The 20,125-nt window shown below is 32.7% G+C and overlaps 3 protein-coding genes across 4 annotated transcripts; 2 read left to right on the forward strand and 1 right to left on the reverse strand.

Annotated features, from left to right (window-relative positions):
* The first annotated feature begins 38 nt into the window (after window positions 1-38).
* Window positions 39-7,397, forward strand: LOC130633677 (survival motor neuron protein 1-like). The gene is made up of 11 exons (XM_057444567.1): window positions 39-363; window positions 1,076-1,153; window positions 2,280-2,314; window positions 2,404-2,464; window positions 3,208-3,465; window positions 4,125-4,255; window positions 4,576-4,631; window positions 4,924-4,970; window positions 6,086-6,145; window positions 6,811-6,972; window positions 7,050-7,397. The coding sequence occupies exons 1-11, from the start codon at window positions 313-315 to the stop codon at window positions 7,128-7,130; spliced, it is 1,020 nt and encodes a 339-aa protein (XP_057300550.1). The 5' UTR covers window positions 39-312; the 3' UTR covers window positions 7,131-7,397.
* Window positions 7,398-8,337: 940 nt separating this feature from the next.
* On the forward strand, window positions 8,338-10,399 carry LOC130633693 (solute carrier family 35 member G1-like). The gene has a single exon (XM_057444568.1). The coding sequence runs from the start codon at window positions 8,498-8,500 to the stop codon at window positions 9,752-9,754; it is 1,257 nt and encodes a 418-aa protein (XP_057300551.1). The 5' UTR covers window positions 8,338-8,497; the 3' UTR covers window positions 9,755-10,399.
* A 3,243-nt stretch (window positions 10,400-13,642) lies between these two features.
* LOC130633797 (uncharacterized) lies at window positions 13,643-20,123 on the reverse strand. 2 transcript variants are annotated; one of them, XM_057444577.1, is made up of 6 exons: window positions 19,857-20,123; window positions 18,505-19,282; window positions 17,488-17,564; window positions 16,320-16,493; window positions 15,521-15,598; window positions 13,643-14,887 (listed from the first exon to the last, which is right to left on the reverse strand). In XM_057444577.1, exons 1-6 carry the CDS (start codon window positions 19,996-19,998, stop codon window positions 14,322-14,324), a joined length of 1,815 nt encoding a protein of 604 aa, XP_057300560.1. In that variant the 5' UTR covers window positions 19,999-20,123; the 3' UTR covers window positions 13,643-14,321. The 2 variants fall into 2 exon arrangements, with proteins under 2 accessions (XP_057300560.1, XP_057300559.1); XM_057444576.1 differs by having other exon boundaries at window positions 19,848-20,123.
* Between the last annotated feature and the right edge of the window lie 2 nt (window positions 20,124-20,125).

A 20,125-nucleotide genomic window follows, 5' to 3' on the forward strand; every position in this document is an offset into this window, starting at 1 on the left:
ATGGACAGATATAGAGATGTATCCATTCTCCAGCTCAAGCACCTTTCAATGTTGCACTAAATTTTTCTAGAGATTGAAACTTAGCATGATTGTTGATTTTTGAAGGTGCTATAAGATTTTCATGTATTTTTTTATTGATGCTGTAATTGCAATAGGTAAAAACGCCATCATCTGGTAATTTCAAATAAAATTTAAAAAAATACTACTTACTACTTTTCAGATGTTATCTTACCAAAACCTGTTTTAATTACAATGTGTAATGTGGTTGTTGTTTTGCAGATTTCAGATTTGAGTACATAAGTATATTTGTGAATGGCTTGTGAGCAAGATGGTGTTGTATGGAAGAAGCCTGCTAATCCATTAGTAATGTATTTATTGTTTTTTAGTTTAATCTGCAATTTTATTCACAAACGACTCATATAAGGCTGTTTCAAAATTTTGCGAAACATTCTACAAAAGTATGTTAGAATTGCAAATTCAATTTTTTATTGATCGTTTGCGTACCTATGTCTATAATGGATTTTGCGACAAACAATTAACAAGAGATCATTGCTGAGAGTGGCTTACAGTGCTCCCAGAGCACAGCTACAAAGAGGGTTCTTTTCTACAGGCAGCATTTTTTGCGAACTTACTTTATATTCATAATTTCATCCCTGTGCTAAAACTTTAAATGTGTTGATTTTAGACTAAATGAAAGTCATCTCTGGGTTTATCTCATGTAGATTGAAATTACCAAAATGAAAAACTTTATTTTGCCCTCAAAAATGCAATGTAAACACAATTCGCCTGAAATAAAGTATGCATATGTACAAAGCTATGTGCATGTGTGAAACATTATGGGCCCTGAGCAACACCCCCTATATGAAAACCTCCATATACACAACACGACGAAATTCCATTGTGTTTTAAGATCTTATTTATGATATCTCATTTTTGTCTTTGACACAAAACTTCAGCTAAATGGCTTCTAAATCCTTTAATATATGATGAAAAAATATCTCAATTTTTTCGTAATCTCAGCATAAAAGTAAAGTAAACTTTATTTTGTCTGCTAAGTTTTTTTCGCTTGTTATAGACACGCAAGTCTGACGATGATGTTTGGGATGATCGAGCGCTAATAAAGGCATATGACAAAGCAGTTGCACAACTTAAAGTTAGTAACACGTGATATTTACTGTGTATTAGTACAAACTATGCAAGCGTGACACGTTGCTTTTAAAGGGAATAATGAAAATATATCCAACAACTTGAATAAATCAATTTACGAAATTTAGAGTGTGGAGTGGGGAATAATTTGCGAAATTCCTTTTGGATTTTAGTTTTATACTTTTGACCACATTTTCTTGTTAGGGTAAAAACATGATAAAAGATCAGATATTTTAACTGGCCTACTTAGTTTATTAATATATTTCGGTAAGATAGTTACCATAATCAGATCTAGAATATACAAGTCAAAACAGCAAGAATTATTTACACACGTCCGTTTACTAAGGATTGTATTGGTTTAGAAATTTTCCTCTCTTTTCGTATAACAAAAAATGCGATTTTTTTCGTCTGCTGACGTATTAAAAATCCAAAATAGCGATTTCATAGCGATTCGTGTTTTAAAACTTTTAAAGCTTTTTTTTGTAAAAAAGTCTTCTGGAGTATCCTCTGGATATCTATCTAAAGTATACATAAGTTTTTAGTTTCTTTCTGTCCTTATATATACTTACTTTTCCACATGCTTTAAGTTTTTTGAAATAAAAAGGTATAAATTTTTGAAGATTACCTTTTCTATTCAGACGAGTGTTAAAACGCCTAGGGTTTTCTCGTTTGTTATGAAAACCAATAACCATAGTGGAAAGGGAAAAAATCATTACATTTAAAAATCGGCTTAATTTATGAATACATTTTCTTCAATTGATTTACAATTTCGTGGAATTTTTCATAAAATGGTTTACGTTCCACACATGTAAATCATAAAATTCTGTTTATCAGTGAAATCAACAAGTTTGTATGGAAGAAATGTTTTTCTATGATTTTTTTGAACCTTTCACTTGCTGAGGGTGATGTTTGGTTCAGAATTTAATTTGGCCAGGCATAGATAAACTAACGTCAACTAACAACAACAACCTGAAAACAGCTTTTTAATATAATATGACAAGCAATATTACGCTTAACATTTCCTTAGCAACTTTAGCAGCTTTGCGAAAATCAACATTTTACGCTTAGCAACAAATGTTGATATTACAAATGGTGTTTTTAATCCTCAGTAAAAAGTTAAATTCTATCGTTAGGGTGAAGTGTTGTCAGAAAGTTCTGGAAGCAAACAGTAAGTTGCATCACATTCTTTCAGTTCTCTTTTTAGCTTTTAAGAAGTAGGTTGGTTTATTGATTGATTAATTTTTTACACAATTGCAGTTACAGAAGTGAAGGTGGAAAAAGAAAAAAAAAGAAAAAGTCGAAAAGATCTAATAAAAGGGTATATTTATATTATGTAAAATTATTCACTCTTTAATATGTCTAAAAAGACCATTTGAACCAACCTAGATCATAGTCCTTTCTGTCCTATCCTCTCTTTAACGTAAAAGATTGATTGGGTTCCATAGTTTGTATAATTTGTGAGCTTTAAATTTACGCACATGGTAGTTTCCGATTAAACCGTGCTCAGTAATAAGAACATGTCTCTTTCTTGTTACAAGCTCGTGAGCTTGTATTAAAACGCAAATGTGTCCTACAAGAATGGAAATTTTTGCCTCTCTGAGCACCGACACGGGAGTCGTCGTGTGTTCGAATCTCATCTTGGTAACTATTTTTACTTTTTTTTTCTTTCTTTTTTAAAAAGATAAGACAAGTGTTCAAAACACTTGTTTAACTAACTAGTAAATAAAGGTGTTTCCACCAAATTTTTAAAAAGTGAATGTAGGCAGAATTAACTGAATTAATGAATTTCGCAAATTTTGGGGTTTGTGGGTTTGTGGTCTTTCTTCTTCCTGTCAGTCGGTTCACCCAAGACGGACGAAAATTAAAAGTTCGAGGAATTTTCCGTTCAGGAAGGTCTCACAAATTTTGAAAAATAAGTGTGTAACAAATATTATTGCGTATCTGAATAGTAAAATATGTCGTGTCTAACTTCGTAACAAAAATCCCAATTTAATAGACAGCTTTTTGTAAACTTTATTCGCGAGGTTGTTTGCGTATATCATACGTCTTGTTTATTTTTAGTCTTGGAAGATTGGATCCAGATGTTTGGCTGTATATTCAGAGGATGGTTTATACTACGAAGCTACAATTGTCTCTATAAATACTGAAGACGAAACAACGCTGGTTCATTTTGATTACTATCACAATGAAGAGGAAGTAAAAACCAGTCAGCTGTTACCAGTGGATAAAAAGAATAGTTTACAAACAGTTCCACCTACAGATTATCCTGAATCAATTGAAGAAAAGAGTCAAGAAACAACAAAGAAATCCAAAGAGAAGGTACATATGTTTGTTATGTTATGTTTGTGTTTTGTAGTTACTAACAACTGTCATGGTATACGGGTTAGTGCATCAGGTTTATAATCATTAGGTTTAGGTTTAACACCCCCCCCCCCCCCCCTACCACAGGTGTATGTAACACTGCAAATTGTCTCGTGTCACAAGCAAACAAGCCTTGTTATGCGTATTTTTGAGAGGTAATGATGGTTGGGGTGATGCGATCAAGGAAAAAACAATAATCAGAAATGTATCACTATTATATAAAGGAACGATATTTTTTTGTTGTTCAAGGTTGAAAAAGTTCTAGATGTGCTCTGTGAACAGTTAAGTATTGGTATCATTGACCATTACAGGGAGATGTATCCTGAAAAAATTAATCATGACAAGCTTATCTTTTATGGAAAATTTATTCTTCTGCGCAAATATAACTTATTGCAATACGGTCTGCTTAAATTTTCTTGACTTTGCTGCTTAAATGTCCTTAAAGTTTGAGGTTTTAGGACCAATTCCCTTAAATCTCCCCGAAGTTTCCTGACTTAATACTTAGTCAAATAAATAGATGCTTGTTGCTATCCTTTTTCACCTTACTTGTAAGTGTATAGTCGGTTACAATCTTTACTTAGAACGTATTTGATATTTAACTCTTTTATGTTATTTAGAGGGTAAGTGGATGGCAGGTTAGTGATATCTGTTATGCACCCACTGCGAATGGGAGTTACCAACAGGCTGTGATCAATTCGTTTTCATCTGCAACAAGCTGTCAATTGACTTTCATCAAAAGTAGACTGAGGTATTCAGGGTTTTTTTCGGCAGGTTTTGCTGCTTATGTGTGGTGACATTTACTGTTAATCTTTTGTTAAACTATGCAAAACAGTTGCTAATTAGTTTGAGTTTGTTTGATTCTAATTATCCTCCTCACGCAATTATGATGGAGAACGTACAACTTTTGTACCCCGTGTCGCAGCCCCCGGAGCACAGAGGTAAAAATGACCGGTTGTTGAGCGTGGACTAAGCCTAATGGACACTTAGAAATGCACCGTAGGTTTCTTGTGGAGAATATAGTGAATTGAGAATATCATTCTCTTTAAATCAAGCATATTTTTATTTTAGAAAGAATGTAAAAATTTCTCAATTAAAGTCGACATCTGACAACACCGCAGAGCAAGGTAATATTAAATGTCAAAACCACAAACTCTTTTTTGCAAGTGTTTGGAGAAGTGATTTTTTCGAGCGAACAGCATTCAACGTTAATATTTTTTTTGTTTTTTACGTCCAGTGCATATTCGCTAGTTCAAATTCTTCTGTTAACAGCTGCTTAATTCGAACACTCCTTTGTTCGAATATTTTTCGATCCGTTCCATGTTCGAATTAGCGTGTGTGCAGTATAATTCAATATATTCAAGTTCTCCTTTTAACCGTTATATGAGACTAGTTGCTTATAAGTAATACACATTTTAGATTCGCGTAATTATGGATGGCCATTGAATTCTGTGTTCCCTCCATCGGTGAGTTTTAAAATATGTTTTTTGCATCAACTTATTGATCAGTTTGTGTTGTAAAAACAAACAGGTGGAAGAGTTACTTCGATGTTGTCGTTTTAAGAATCTGAATTTGACGTTTTTGCGTGTCAGGTTTGCCATCAAAAAAAAAAAACTGAAATTAATAAAAAGACTATTTTTTTTTGACACTCGTTTATTAATTTATGGTTTTCATAATGTGCGATTTTAAAGGCCTGAAGTTTCCCAAACATTAAAGAAGCCAAGTACTTTTCCTTTCCTCCCGCTTTTAACATTTTGAACCCCCTTCCCCCCTACTCCCTATCCTATTAAGACGTTATTGAGCACCTGCGAGTATACCATGAGTTTTGAAGTTAGTAACAATCTTTTCAGTTTTAAGAACGCTTGTCAAATCAATCTTGAATAGTCGAAATAAACTTGTAGTTTTGAGCATTCTTTTCTATAATAATACCCGAATGTAATTTTACAATTAAGTCGAACAAAATGAGAAAATACATCACTTTGTTTAAGATCTTGTGAACCAATATGCAATAAAGTATTAAAGGAGTTGTTCAGAATCTGGTTAAATAACTACATACGGAGCTGCATACAGAACTGTAATTTGCTTACTAGATGTAGGTAGCTAGCTGGTCTGGTTCCAAAATGACCAGGGTACAATCGCATCAAAAATATGTATTACCTGAGCAGTCGACGACACTTTCAGGACTGGATTTTAATTTGTTTTCTTGTTTATATTGTAAATGCTGGACATTTGAATATGTCAATATAAGGAAATTAATTATTAGTTACACTAGCCCGTAAGAAACTTTGTTAGGAATCATAATGGTTAGTTCCCAGGAGCTACTCATTAACGAAGAAACCTTAAAACGAAGCCGTTTAGCCTGCATATTATCTAATTCGCAGCTTGTACAGGCTGCATCTTTCTATCTGCCTTTCTATCTGCCTTTAAAGGTTCTGTAGCTAAGGCGCAAGTCTGCATTTATTCATGTGACTGAAGAGCCCTTGCTAAGGATATGTTTGGCATATCTTCGAGGATCAAGCCCATGCTAATATCGATCGTTGACTTTTATGCTATACTTTTAACGCCAACATTTTATTTCCAGCGTCCGTCAATGTTTGAGCCGCCGTCATATCCTGCTTTCCATTCCACTGATTGGTCATATGTAAGTAAGATTTTTCGTCCAAGAAGTAATGCCAGAGTTCTTAATTCCCATACCTTTTGTATTTTATCCAATAACAGGCTAAAACCTGACAATCGTAATTCGTAAAAAAAGGATATTTGCGCTGTGAAAAGTCGGAAAATAAATCCTTCATACACAGCTTTTTAAAAATAATCTTGGAAAAAATTATTTGTTTTTAGACTTTATCTTTTGCGTCGCTATATGCTTTTATTTATACCTATTTTTAACATCTAGTTGCTTCTTTTCGTATTGTCTGCACCACGCACGTTGAGCAGAGACTTCGTCTTGAATACTATCTTTAAAAATACAATTTTGTTTCAAAAATTTAAATAAAATCTTAAGAATTCGCGTTAGACATCGGAGCTGTTTCAAAACACTTGCATCTCTGAACCGGAATTCTACACACCACTGTTTAAACGGAATGGAGAACCACTAGAAGCACAATTTAATTCGTTTTCGTGTGTGTCTAAATGTTAGGGTTAAAATTATGACCAATAGATGGCAAGTTGTTTATATGCAGCTATAATTTAATCGAACTCGACTGAAGTGCTATCTTAATGTCTCTTCAGCCAATGGCGCTACTTTAAGGGACTTTAAAATTTCGTTAATTTTTTGGAATAAAGTAAAAAAAAATTATAATTTTCTAGTTTGGCAGAGGTCCAACCGCAAGTCGTATGTCGTCTATTCCACTGCCGCCATTTCCACCGCCGCCCGTACTGACTGATGATGTTATTGGTGGCGATGAAGAAGCGCTTGCAAATATGCTTATGTCATGGTACATGAACGGGTACCATACCGGCTATTATCAGGTATAACATGGTATAGTACATTAACTGTAACAAATGACTCGATCAGGTTTTCAATTCTAATTTTTTTTTTCTTATAGGGTAGCAAGCAAGCTCATAGAAGGGATAAACCTAGAGAATGTCAAACCGCCGACGCTTCTCTTCTTGAGTCAAGTACATAGCTGCTCGCGGCATTTTAATCTTACGTTACACCGATAGTAAAATATTTCGAAGCAGTTCAGGAGTAGCGAAGCGATTCTAAAGAAACTTTATCCACGCATCTACGTTATCTGCGTTCGATTTTTACGAAAAGCTGGATATGAAAGAAACAAAACAATTCGCGTTTATGTGTGAAGGATAATAGAAGGGTTTTTTTAAAAAGTTTTGTAACATCGTGAACAATTAATTTGTAACTGCGTATTTTTTAAATATGTTGTACTACAGTTACACTTGAAAGTTTTAACTGCTCTATCCTAGTTGACCGGGCGCTTAACTGTGACAGATTTCACAATATTATGGCTACTATTTGCCGAGACCTATGACACTGCTTCGTCTATGTTGATCACATCACTGCTGGTTACTATAAAAATAAAAACAGAACTGTCGCACTGCTTCGTGTTGCGCACAATTTAAGTAAAATTGTTTTGCATAATGATTCAGTGTAGAATTCAAGGGCTGCTCGAGCAGGGTGGGTTTGGTGTCGAACTCATTATAGAGAATTTCTTGATTTCCATAAAAAAGGCGCCTGTGGGGAGGTGACCTGTGGCACATTTTTCAGCATCAAAACGAAGGACATGTTTCACCTCTTAGTAAATAAATTTTTCGAAGTAAAATCAAAACAAATGAAACCGCGCCTGATTAGGTAAGTTTTGTATAGTGAAAGTACTTCTTTCAATAAAAATATCTTAGAATACACCTCCGACGACTGACTTTCGGAAAGTAACTTTGATTTGTTTTTAGGTTACAAGTTTTTGCAGAAACTGTTCCTATAAAACACGAAATTTTACATATTCGCCTTGTCGCAATCCGGCATTCATTAAGTATTGGGTAATGTTAAAAAATGTCTTCATTGTTGTTATTGTCATTTTTTTCATGTTGTTGCTTTTCAGTGAAAGATTTTTTGGAAAGGTCCGCTAGTGAGGAAAACAATAAGGATATGGGGGATAAAGCCATGGATGCATATATTAATATTGTCAAACAGTTTCCCTAGAAATAAATACACGCGAAAATTAATAAAATTTTTATCCTTGTCATTAAACTCCCGTGGAGTCAGTCTAGCGAAAAAAACTGTCAAGCAACAACCGGGGCCTTAAAATATTCGCAAAATGCTTAGGGTCGCAAGTCTGCAATTTTGTGTTAAAAACCATATTGAACTTTCTTACCTAAGAGGTATTCAAAGGTTCAGACTAACCTCAACAACCTCAGCGAGACAAAGAAGCAGCTGGCAGTATAATGCGGAAGAAGTGATTTATTAAAAAGTCAAAGCACAATATGTTTTTGAACATTTCAGCTTAGATTCGCGAGGCATCGAAGATGTCCCCCCTCAGTTATGAACGAAGAGTACTCATTAGAAAGTAATACCAAGAAAGATGATTTAGACTTAGATTCACTTCCATCTATTACATTTGAAGACAAGATGGTAAGTTTTTTGTCCAACATTGTTGTTGGAAACAGTGCTAAAAACCAACGAACACTAGGTTTAATGTTGATGGCTGCTGCTGGTGTGTTCTTAACACTTGGAAACAGTTTAGTTCAATATGTTTATCAAAAATCTCATGTGCATTTGTCATCATTTCAAGTCCTGTTTGTTCGAAGTGTTATACAGGCTATTTTTACACTAGCCTTTATGACATATGGAAAGGTGCACCCCTATGGTGAACGAAAAAAGAATGTGATAGCGCTGGTTGCTATGGGCATTGCTGAAGTTATAGCTATCGTATTTGTATACCTTGCGTTAGAAAAAATGCCTGTTGGTGATGCGACAGTGATACAATTTACGGCACCTGTGTTTACTGTCTTGTTCAGTTTCATATTTTTACGGAAAGGATGTGGATGCTTTGATGCAGTGTGTGGTTTGTTTAGTTTTGTTGGAGTTATATTCATTGCAAAACCAGATTTAATCGTTGATACATATCACCATGTTATCCATGTACATCAGCATAATGTCATGCAAAAACATGGAAATACTACCTTGTCCAAAGAAGAGATAAAGCAGAACCATGACTATCTAATTGGAGGAATATATGCGCTCCTTGCTGCAATGTGTTTAAGTTTGTTTTTCATCCTAAACAAACTTAATGGCATGAAGTTAGATGTCACCTTAACAATTATGTATCCAAGTGTTTTTGGAATAATTGTAGCACCCATTGCAATGCTCATCAACAAAGAAAAATTTATCATAACACAGATGGAGGGAGAATATTGGGGACTCCTTATTGTTGTTGGATTTGTTTCTTTTATTGGATTGATGTTTATGGCAGAAGCGCTTCAGCTGGAAGATGCTGGTCCAGCAGTGTTGATTCGTAACTGTGATGTTATTTATGCTTATTTGTTGCAATATCTGTTGATGCACCATCCGCCAACTATACCCGCTCTTATTGGTACTGTTATCGTGTTAGGTTTCTCAAGTTTAATGGCTTTAAATCGTGTGTTTAATTTGCAACGAAAGTGTTGCGGAGACCGATTTAGGTGTTGCGAGTCGGCAGAAAATGCTGATGAAGATGGTGATGAAGAAGAAACACATTTTATGTTGCAAAAAGGTTACAAAGATGACAATGATGATGAGGATGAAGAATTTAATACATGAGAAACGTGTGTACTTTTACACAACAATAGAATAAAAGTAATTTTCCTGTTTCGTTATTCAGATAATTTTTTTGGGGAAAAATATACAAATTTATATATATACAATGCACCAAATTGCAGATTCATCTCTTAAAGATTGTGGCATTATACATTAAATTTATTTGAAAACCGCAGACACATGAAAATAAAACAATTAAATGTAATTGGTGCATGTGCTTCCTAACCACTAAAATTTGTTTTGTATTGTATTTTTCAGTTAATTTTTATATCCATTTTTTTATTTATTTTTTTATCAGTTAACAACAGCAAAAATAGTTTAATTGAGAATTATATCAAAAACAGTAAAAAGCTTTTATCTATAATCTAAAATATACAAACACGAAAAAAGTCTCATACAAGGATGGCACAATTCTTCTAATCAATCAATATATCTTATTTTGGGATTTTTTGATGTTGAAACAATAAGATATATAGCTGCTTTATACTTATTTATTTTTAAAACCTTTAGAATTAAATTTTGAAGGTATAAAATTTAGTACCTGCAAAATATAATGGCTTGTTTTATATCTATAGTAAATATGTAAATGTTATCTATTTTTTATTTTTATAAATTTGTTTCGTTCTTATTTAAATGTTTTAATCGGATGTTAATTTTTTTTTAAAGCCAAATTTAAACCTTTAATTGTGGTCTTGTCGTCTATTCTTCGTATAGCTAAAGCTGCTGCTTATAAACATTAAAGTTGCTTATAAAATTCAGGTTGGAGTATGGTGGACACGTAGAAGGTTGGGGTGAGGGTGAGGGGCAGTTTTTCTCATTTGTTAATGCAATATAACTCAGACCTCAGGTGCTGAAGATCTAAAGTGAATTCTCAATTCTCTGAGGTCATCAGAAGTTTTCAAACCAAAACACCTGAGTAGAACATCTTTGCCCTCTCCCATCCAATATATTTCAATAGGATTAAAACGTTTGTAGGATTATTTTTTGTCAAGGGATAAAATCGTATTTTTTTATTTAATATAATAAATAGTATATTTTAAGGGGAAATTCGACATTCTATTTTTTGTAGTGTTCTAATTTTTTGTTTATGTTTAAATTTCCTGTATATTAGAAAAAAATATGCAAAATAAAGATGTGTTGATCAGGAACAATTTGCATTCTACGTGGACTATGAACAGTAGCTTACCTGCTGATTATTTAATCACTTTTTATTGTGTTGTGTTAGAAGTGTTGGGATATCGTGAAAATTGGTACAAATTTAGAGGACGTATCGGGATTTATAAACCACTTCCACGTTAGTAGCAGTACCAAGGAGAACTGAACTTTTACTTGTATCTTGTTAACAAAAAGCTTCTTGGTTATTTCAAGTGCCCATATTTAGAGATCCCTTTATCCCCAAAGTAACGCCCAGAGAAAATTTTTGAAAAGATTTAATCGCGAAAATTTAATCCTTCAAAATATGCTGAAAATTACTGCTCGCGAATTTTTTTATTATAGAAAATTTTATAATAAATGTTTATGTGATAATACATTCTTATTGTATATATGCATCGCTCAAGATCGGTGGTGTTACACTTAGGCTGAAAAAGCTTCCACCAGACTAAAGATGAGAATAGCATTTTAAGAAAAAAAGTAAACATGGATACGTGTCGAACAAAGGGAATTACTATATAGTTTCTTTCTCTGACTGGTCCAATTTTAATAGAATTTGATGACGTCGCAATTGGCCAAGTCAAGCCACGAGGTCGTGACTGTGATGAGTGTAATTAGTGACGAAATGATCCATTATTATAAAGCAATGGATTAGACGTCTACTTGACACGAACAAGCGACATATAAAAAAATATTCGAGCAAGCAAGAACATTTTGCTTTTCATATGTTTTTTTATTTAAATACAATTTTAAAATAAAAAAGTAACTTTTATGCAAAATTCTCATATGTTTTGTTTTTTCAATTCCATCTAACTTTACTTCTCGCTCAAGACTCGCTTTTCTATGATTTTGATAATTCGCCTAATCGTTCTTTTTAATCGTAATTCTTTTGAAGAATATTGTATTTCAGGAGCACTAATATACAAATTTAATTTAAAGTTTTTGAAAAATTTGCGTATTTTGAAAAAAATTTGGAATAAGCATTAGTAATTAATTCACTGTATTTTAGTTCAACTTTTGGCTCCTCGGAGAACGTAAACTTACCAAGCGTCCAAAAGCCACTTTTATTTACGCTCAACACTGGGTCCCATCCACATCAGAGGCGCCACCCCTTTCACCCTGGTTTTTATACGTCTTTACGTCGTAAATTCTAGATGCGAATATATTTTAATGACGTTTCAAAGAAAATTCCATGCATATTTGATAGGACAATAGTGTTGTAATTATATATTACCGACCTAAAAAATGCGGACCAAATGTTTTACGTTAAACAAAATTATAGGTCAAAGGTTAAGCGCGCAAAGTGAAAGAACAGTGACCCCACCCCTAACAAGTGAATAAATAAACTGTATAAAATAAAATTCACAATTTCACAGAAATTGCACGTAAAAAGTTTGAATTTGCGAATTTCTAACACGCAAAACTTTGTCTAGCCAAAAATTAATTTCCTGAATTGACAAAAAATTATAAGGAAAACGAAAATAACTTTTACTCAGCCTGGCAGCCAAAAATTTTATTGTTTATACTTTCAACATTCACATGGCGACCTAGGACACTCATCACACGTGGCGTACGTGAATCACTTCTCCACATTGTCATTAGAGAAACCATAGTCATTTTTTTTTATCACTATGGTAAAACCAGCTTGGTCGTTTAAACTGGAAACACATGCTTACTTGTATCCAAAGTAACGCATAGTTTAAACGTTCAAAGTTTTCTTACGTAAGTTAACTTACCTAGCATATTTCAGACATAACATCATAACTATTTTAGTGCCATTTTGTGGAACTATAAACTTTCACAAAACATGACAAAATGTTTTTGCCGATACATCGCCTTCAAAGTACACTGCTTATTATGTGATTGGAAAACTGTGTTTATCTTTCATATAACGAATCAATTTCGTCGTAATTACGACCAAACTTGCTGATATATCGCCTTCAAAATACAGTTGCAGTGATTGGGTAACTCGTTAATTTTGACATAACGAACATAATTTTTATATGTGAAATTAAGTATATTAGTATTAACTCATTTTTTACCAAAGATGCCTTGAAATCCTTACTTTTTAGTTACCCACCATAATGGACAAAAAATTAATCAAACAAAGGCAACCTCGGTACCGGGCCAATTTTTCGCTTTTTTGATATCCGAGACGGCGCCGCCGTCCAAGATTGTCAGAAAGAGAAAAATGGACCTGGGGTCGAGGTTGCAAACAAAGGCAATTTTTTCGTCAATTTTATAAACACGGTCAATAGGATTTAATGGGGAATACTCTGCAGCCAACAGACTGGAAAAATGCTAGTTTTGTGCATGCGTAAGCCAAGTAATGTTTAAAGTTTGCTAGTGGCGTTCTTTACAACGCCCCGCACATACAAATGGTCCATTTTGACGTCCACGAAGATCGCGCAATTTACAAAAATTGTCGTGCTGACGACAGCAACAATTTGTTTCAAGTGTATGAATCTAATAACCAAAGATCAAAAATGCGCGCTCTAATATAGAAACAACTCATGTAATAACTTGTGGCGCGAAATTCTAAACTAGCCGTCCTGTGTTCTTGTATTTTGTCCATGATGCAGTGTTGCGAAAAGTAAACAGTTTAAACTCTTATCCCCCTAGACACTTACTTGCAACAGTGGGTAGAGGGTTCAACTGGTCCGAAATTTATTCAGAGCGGTAAAAACTCCGGTAGCCCTGACTAAGAAAAAGACGGGTAAAATTAAAGCACAAATTAAATAAGTTATCAAGTACATATATATTTTTTAAATACAAATTTCAATAATAAATAAAGTATTAATATAGCAGTGGGGGAGCGTGATGGAGAGCAAAAAAACCACTTCAGTATTTTAGCCAACATTCTGTAAGGTTAAAACATCACGTTACCGCTTAAACTTACTGATTGTGATATAAAGGAAATATATCTAAATAAATTCGAATATTTAAAAAAAGATAATCTAGTTATTTGCTCCTTTTAATAGCTCTGAAGGAACACACAGTCCATATATAGCAACACGCACTCCATATATAGGAACACACAATTCCATATATAGCAACACGCACTCCATATATAGGAACACACAGTCCATATATAGCAACACACAATTCCATCTACTATAATATATACAACTAAAACAAATTCGAGATAAAAGATTCTATAAAATACTAAAAACTGAACTTCTAATAAAAATTTAAAAATATAAAATTCTAATTACGCAAGCGAAGTTTAGTACCATGTTGGCATATACGTTATAAATGAAAATAACAGGAAAAATAAAAAGTTTTTACTCCAACAGTTGGGTAAAACTTTACATGAATCTATATACACTATGGGATTCTTTTGTTGTACTAATCTTTAAAACAAGTATCAGGCTAAAAATTGAGAATATTGTTGGTACCATGCTAAACCTGAAACATTTTATGCAGTTTTCGCTTGCTGCTCAACCATTTCAACAGCTTGTTTATTAACTTTTCTCAACACTTCTAGAAATTTTCCAATAGTGCACCCTCTCGTGCTCAAAAGTTGTACTAAATAAAATGTAGGAGAATAAGAATTATTCTGTTTGACTGCTTGTTGACAATTCGGAATTAGTCGGTGCATGTTAAAATAGTCTGCCACGTCTTTCCAATCTGGCAATGACACATAAGGTTGAAATTGAAGTTTTTGTGCAAGTTGATCGAGCTGATCCTCTGTTAAATTACAAATGTGATCTACATCAGAAAAAGTTTTTAAAACATTTAAAGCTGCTTTTGGTATTTTTTTTGCTTTGAAGCATTCCTTAAGGTCTTCTATGCTTCTTTCACCCTCCTCTGACAAGACTAATGTCCGCAAAAACGTCAGTGCGGGGCTCCCACCACCGGCCCTGTGCAATTGTAACTGCACCATTTCCTCCAGCGTAAAGTCACAGGCTCGTGCAACCGCGTCTACATTGCATGGTGGAAGGGCGGAGTCTAACTTTTTGCACAATTCGGTAAATTTTAAATCTAAATAAAATAACGAAGTTTGTGCAGAAGTAGCTTGTAATTAAAATATATTTGGGAAAAACAAAAACAAAACTACAAACAATTAAACAAACACAAACAAAAAGACGTAAGCAAACAAACAAAAAGAAAAACAAACAAACATATAAAGTGGTATAAAAAGTGCTATAAATCTAGGGTTAGAAATAATGAGTGGATAGAGGGCTGCTAGTATCCAACATGCTGTAAATCTAGCAACAAACAGATGATCCTCTTGGATTCGCTATATAACTTAACAGAAGAATTGATGCAGATTATGTACAAGTAGACAATGGCTGACTATGAGTGGGAGATTTAAGTTCCAAAGAATTTGCTGTGACTGAGATTACGCAAGTTAAGTTCGATGACGAGTGAGACTAAAAACCCATTTCTTTGTTGTCATTTTTCTAATTATTGAGAGTATTTAGAAAGATAAATACATGACTGAAATTTAAAGTACGATAACATCTGACGTTTTTCTTTTTTTCAATTCGAATTTAAACCATACATAATTAATCACAAAAAAATTTACATAGTTTGGCTAAACGCGAAATTTAAATAAAATTAAAAATGTGTTATCCGCAAAATTATTGACATAAATGATATTATAATTCTTACCATCTAATGGTTTGTTAAAAAAATCTGCATCTTTCGATTGGCGTTTCTTGGCAGGAGTCTCCTCAAGGGGGGTCGTCTCTATAAATGAAAATAAAAAATATGAAGGAAAAGGATGTAAAACAACTAACCATTAGATCTCTGTCTAATTTATAAGAAGTTAGAAAAAAAATCAGGAGGTAGTAAAAAGTTGGAGCTCGTAAAAGCTGTTTTTCTGTTATTGAAGTAAAAAAAAAGGTTAGAAAATTTGAGCACGTCTAAAAAGTTTGAAAACAAAAAATTGAAGTTGAAAAGTTTACAATACTTTCTGGCTCCACTATCATTCTTTTTTACCATCCAAATTATATTATCAATTTAAAATTATTGTGTAACACACCTTTATTCATTAGGAGAAAACAAGTTTGACTAGATAGCGAAAAGATTAAACTAGTTTACACATAAGAAAACATAGTTGAATAATATTTGCTGTGCTATGGCAATTACATTTGTGCATGGTGAAAAAGCGTCAAATGTCAATAAACAAAAATTTTCTAAAAACGAAACTTACTAATTTTAATGTTTTTTTATATCAGATGTGTTATAATGCGAACAAAAATAATTCTCATCAAATAAAACACAAAATAAAAAGTAACAGCAAACATAACAAAAAGAAATACTAAACCAAGAAAAAATAAGAATATAAGGCCATGTTAAAAGTTTATTTTTTTTGTTTAGTCTAAACGCATACAAAATACGCATTTCTAAATTTTATTCTATTTTTAGTGCATTTTCCTAACAGCAAACACAACAAAAAGAAACTAACCATCCACTACTACTGTTCCATTTGAACTGATTTTGCAAGGATCCATGTTTCCTACATTTGTTTTATTATGAGCAGGTTTGTATTCTTTTGGTTTTCCGTGAGTCGAACTTCGTGGTTTAGACTTCATATAGTCCTCATTTGAAGGCTTGACAGTTTCATAATGTGAATGCGTTCCTACAAAGAAGTATGAAATAAAATTAAACAAGAAACAGAAATATTATTTGGTCTGACTTGGTTTGTTTTGGTTATTTAATGGCTTGACAGTAGCCTCGTCCAAAAACACTTAACCAAAAAAAAAAATAATATAAGGCCATGTTAAAAGTTTATTTTTTTTGTTTAGTCTAAACACATCCAAAATACTTAGGGCATTTTTAAACTGTATTCTATTTTTAGAGCATTTTCCTTTCATTTCTTTAAACTGTACTTTCCAACAAACTTAATTCTGTATCTTTTAAAACGAAAAACAAAAGTAGGTAGTACTTCTACTTAAACAGCTCTATTTAATTCCTGATTTATACCCACATTCAAGTTTCAGGCTATAACAACTACATGGAAAAACATTTTGTCCAAGAATTTTGCATAAAGACATTTTTGTAGTTAATTTTCGTACATATTCAAAAAACTGATTTTATCATACAGCAGAATTTTTTAAAAAGTGAATTTTAGTCAGCAGTTGAGAGATCTTAAACTTCACTGAAATAAAATTTGCAGTTTTAAAACTCTGGTATTTTGGAAGATTTGATTGCAGTTGTTTTTTTTTTAACAAAATTTTAGACAATCAAGTTTTGAAAGCCAATAATGGATTTAGAAAAGGTTATAAAATCAAAAAAGTATATCTTATTGCAAAGTAAATTGGTTTAGTAACTAACTCAGTAAACTAGCAAACTGTGTGTGATGATTGTGTGCTTCCCTGCTTGTTTGTAACAATTAAATGTAAGAAAAAAACAAAGTACATTATCTTTTGAAGTAAAGAAACCAGTCCATGTAAATCCGTAAAATTTAAAATCTATTTAAATTTTTAAAATCTTTCTTTATTCCCCAAAATAAAGAAATTTCTGCAAAATGTCAACATTTTTCCATTCCCGGAATTGAATCCAAAACATAAAAAAAACACAATTTGTTTAAGGTGAGATATAGCTTTTGATATATTTATTTTATCCAAACATACCTGGTTCAAGAAGAGGTAAAGAATCGTTGACGTTGTCTGTTGAAGATTCAACCTCATCTCTCGAAGTTTCAACCCAACTGAAAAAAAAGAATGGTCACAATAATAACTGTTTCACAAGAAATTTTACTAACTATAACAGAGATTCACCTGAATCTAAAGCTTATCTATTTTTAATTATTATTAATTACTGCTGTTAACCTAATTGTAGGAAGGGGGAGAGAGAGGGGGAAGGGCGATCATCAAATGTACGAAAAATCACTTAAAACAGAGATATGTACTATCAGAGTTGCCACTCTTTTTTAAGAGTAGAATTTCAGAAGATTTGGGGACGCTTGATGATAATTTTGAACCTTTTTTGAGAAGATGACAGCATTTTCGGAAAAACATGAGGAGATTTGGGGACATTTTCACATTTCTCCTCATTTATTCGATGAGATTTAGAGGTTAAGTTGTGATGTAGCATTTCTATGCATTTTGAAAAAAAAATGCAACAGGTTGTAAAACTAAAATTAAGGAGATCTGTGAATGAAGTTGTTAAAAAATTTACTTTTAGAAAAGATTTGAGGAGTTTTGATGACACTTTTTGAAATTGAGGAGAATTGAGGTGTTTCGAGGAGAGTTGACTATTTATTGGTCTTGTGCATGGTTGAATCTTTTATTTGATCTACCTTATTCTATGAAATGAACGATTTCCAAACCGCCTTGTAATAGAGGAGACCGCTTCGCTACCATGGATTCAACTGTTGCTGTAATTTTTGCTGTGTGTGATATGGCATATCCTGAAATTCGCGTTAAAAGTATTTTTAAAAACAACCTTGCTCAACCGCATAATTAAATGCCTTTTTCAAAATAAGTTCATTGAACCGCGTTAATTTCAAGACCGTTAATTTTATTTGCGTTAATTTCTTGACTTGTTAATTTCATGGAGTAAGGTAAGCTGATCCCTGCAACCTTAACTTACTTAAATTTTGCAAACATGTTGATAATAATTAACAAAATAAAATATTTTTCACAAACCTTTTGTAAATCAATTTGACATTGTAATCAGTAATGAAGTTGTGTATTGCTTTTATTGCAGCATGATTTTCTGAAATTTCTGTTGGAAAATTCAATAAGACCAAACATATTTTTTTAAATTGTCCTTTCATATCTTCCAAAGATTTCTTCAGCTCACTATTGGGTTGCTCATTCGGTAAGTTTGCATATCCAGGAGGTCGGTGATCTCTGTCCATAACAGTTAGTGCAACATTATCCTCCAAAGTTAAGTTTTGAATTTCATACTTGCCTTGATTTTTACTATTCCAATCTACGACAACAAAATAGTACACAGGCTCCATCATTAGACCACAGCAAAATTTGTAGTCATCATGTGGACACTCCTCATATGAACAAAAGTTATAGTGGTGAAGAAAATACTTATCATAACTCCTCATCATTTCTAGAACATCCTTCCAAGATAATTTTGGGCAAGTTTTAAAAATACCACTCCAACTGGATACAGTAACTGTTCTATCTTTTACATTTTTCTTTTTGCATATGTTCCAGATTGAATTAAATTGAGAGAAAAAGATTCGAAGGGAACTTCCAATACCACAAAACGAAAGGTAGGACCACCAATTGCTGTGAATCTTGTGACAATCATCATATCGTTTCTTGTATGTTTTACGATATCCATCAGAAAAATTAACAATCAACTTTCGGAAATTAACAAAAACACCAACAATAAATAGAAGTAATGCTGAAAGAATTGGACCCCAAAACTTTGATGTAGCCATGAAATTGCCTTTAATAGAATCTATAAATAAAGAAAATAAGAATATATAACATTTTTACAGCAAAAGTAATAATGATTATGCAGAGTAAAACTGAATGTAATACAGCGAACAATGCTTCATGTCCTGCCTCCCTTGGTTAGTTGTTCAGTTTCAAATCTTGCACATTATAGATAGGTTGCAGGCTGGTCAATTATTTTCCATCCCAATCACCTACCCCCTACCTTTCTTTCTCTCTTAGGGATGCGAATTTCTCAAATTTGCTTAGTAGATATACAGATATTATTTTCACACACTCGGCTGTCAACTCAGTGTATTTGAATAAGCCAATGGTACAGTTGGAAATATGCCTAAACTCGTAAAAGTTTATAACAACTGCAGCACCAAAAAATAGGCCTATTGTGAACCTTATGTTCAATTGACATAACAAAAAACACAAGCATTACATATTATATAAAGAACCATTAATTATATATTAAATATTATATATTATATATTAAAGTTTAAAAGGTTTCATGAGTAATACTTCAAACAGATGCAGGAATTTTTCAGTGGCAAGAATACTAAAAGCTTGGAATTAAAAGTCACCTTTGTCACCTTCTTGAATTTGTGGGGTTGTCGTGCTTGTGCTTTGTGTATTGTTTGTGTTGACCAGTTCTTTTGATGACATGTCCACAGGGAACCCATTTGTTATACATATTCCATTGAAAAAAAAAATAAATAATACTAACCAAATCATCTTAGTAGTAAAATCTAAAATGAAAAATTAATATTTATAAAAATATTTTAATCTTATTTTCCTAAAAAATGTGAATTCTCAGAGCAGAAAAAGACGCATACACTAAAAACAATCTCATTTGCAAAAA

Source organism: Hydractinia symbiolongicarpus, chromosome 1 (genome assembly GCF_029227915.1).
Source record: "Hydractinia symbiolongicarpus strain clone_291-10 chromosome 1, HSymV2.1, whole genome shotgun sequence".
NCBI classification, from domain to species: Eukaryota; Metazoa; Cnidaria; class Hydrozoa; order Anthoathecata; family Hydractiniidae; genus Hydractinia; species Hydractinia symbiolongicarpus.

Bases quoted from the DNA above. Each gene is read 5' to 3' on its own strand.
- LOC130633677 (XM_057444567.1), top strand. From the start codon at position 313: ATGGCTTGTGAGCAAGATGGTGTTGTATGGAAGAAGCCTGCTAATCCA. The intron at 1,154-2,279 runs GTTAGTAACACG...TTCTATCGTTAG, and splicing joins AAGCAGTTGCACAACTTAAA to GGTGAAGTGTTGTCAGAAAG. The intron at 4,256-4,575 runs GTATTCAGGGTT...TTTTTATTTTAG, and splicing joins TTCATCAAAAGTAGACTGAG to AAAGAATGTAAAAATTTCTC.
- LOC130633693 (XM_057444568.1), top strand. From the start codon at position 8,498: ATGAACGAAGAGTACTCATTAGAAAGTAATACCAAGAAAGATGATTTA.
- LOC130633797 (XM_057444576.1), bottom strand. From the start codon at position 19,998: ATGATTTGGTTAGTATTATTTATTTTTTTTTTCAATGGAATATGTATA. The intron at 19,283-19,847 runs GTGACTTTTAAT...CTTTATTTATAG, and splicing joins AATTCAAGAAGGTGACAAAG to ATTCTATTAAAGGCAATTTC. The intron at 16,494-17,487 runs GTATGTTTGGAT...ACTTCTTTGTAG, and splicing joins TTTACCTCTTCTTGAACCAG to GAACGCATTCACATTATGAA.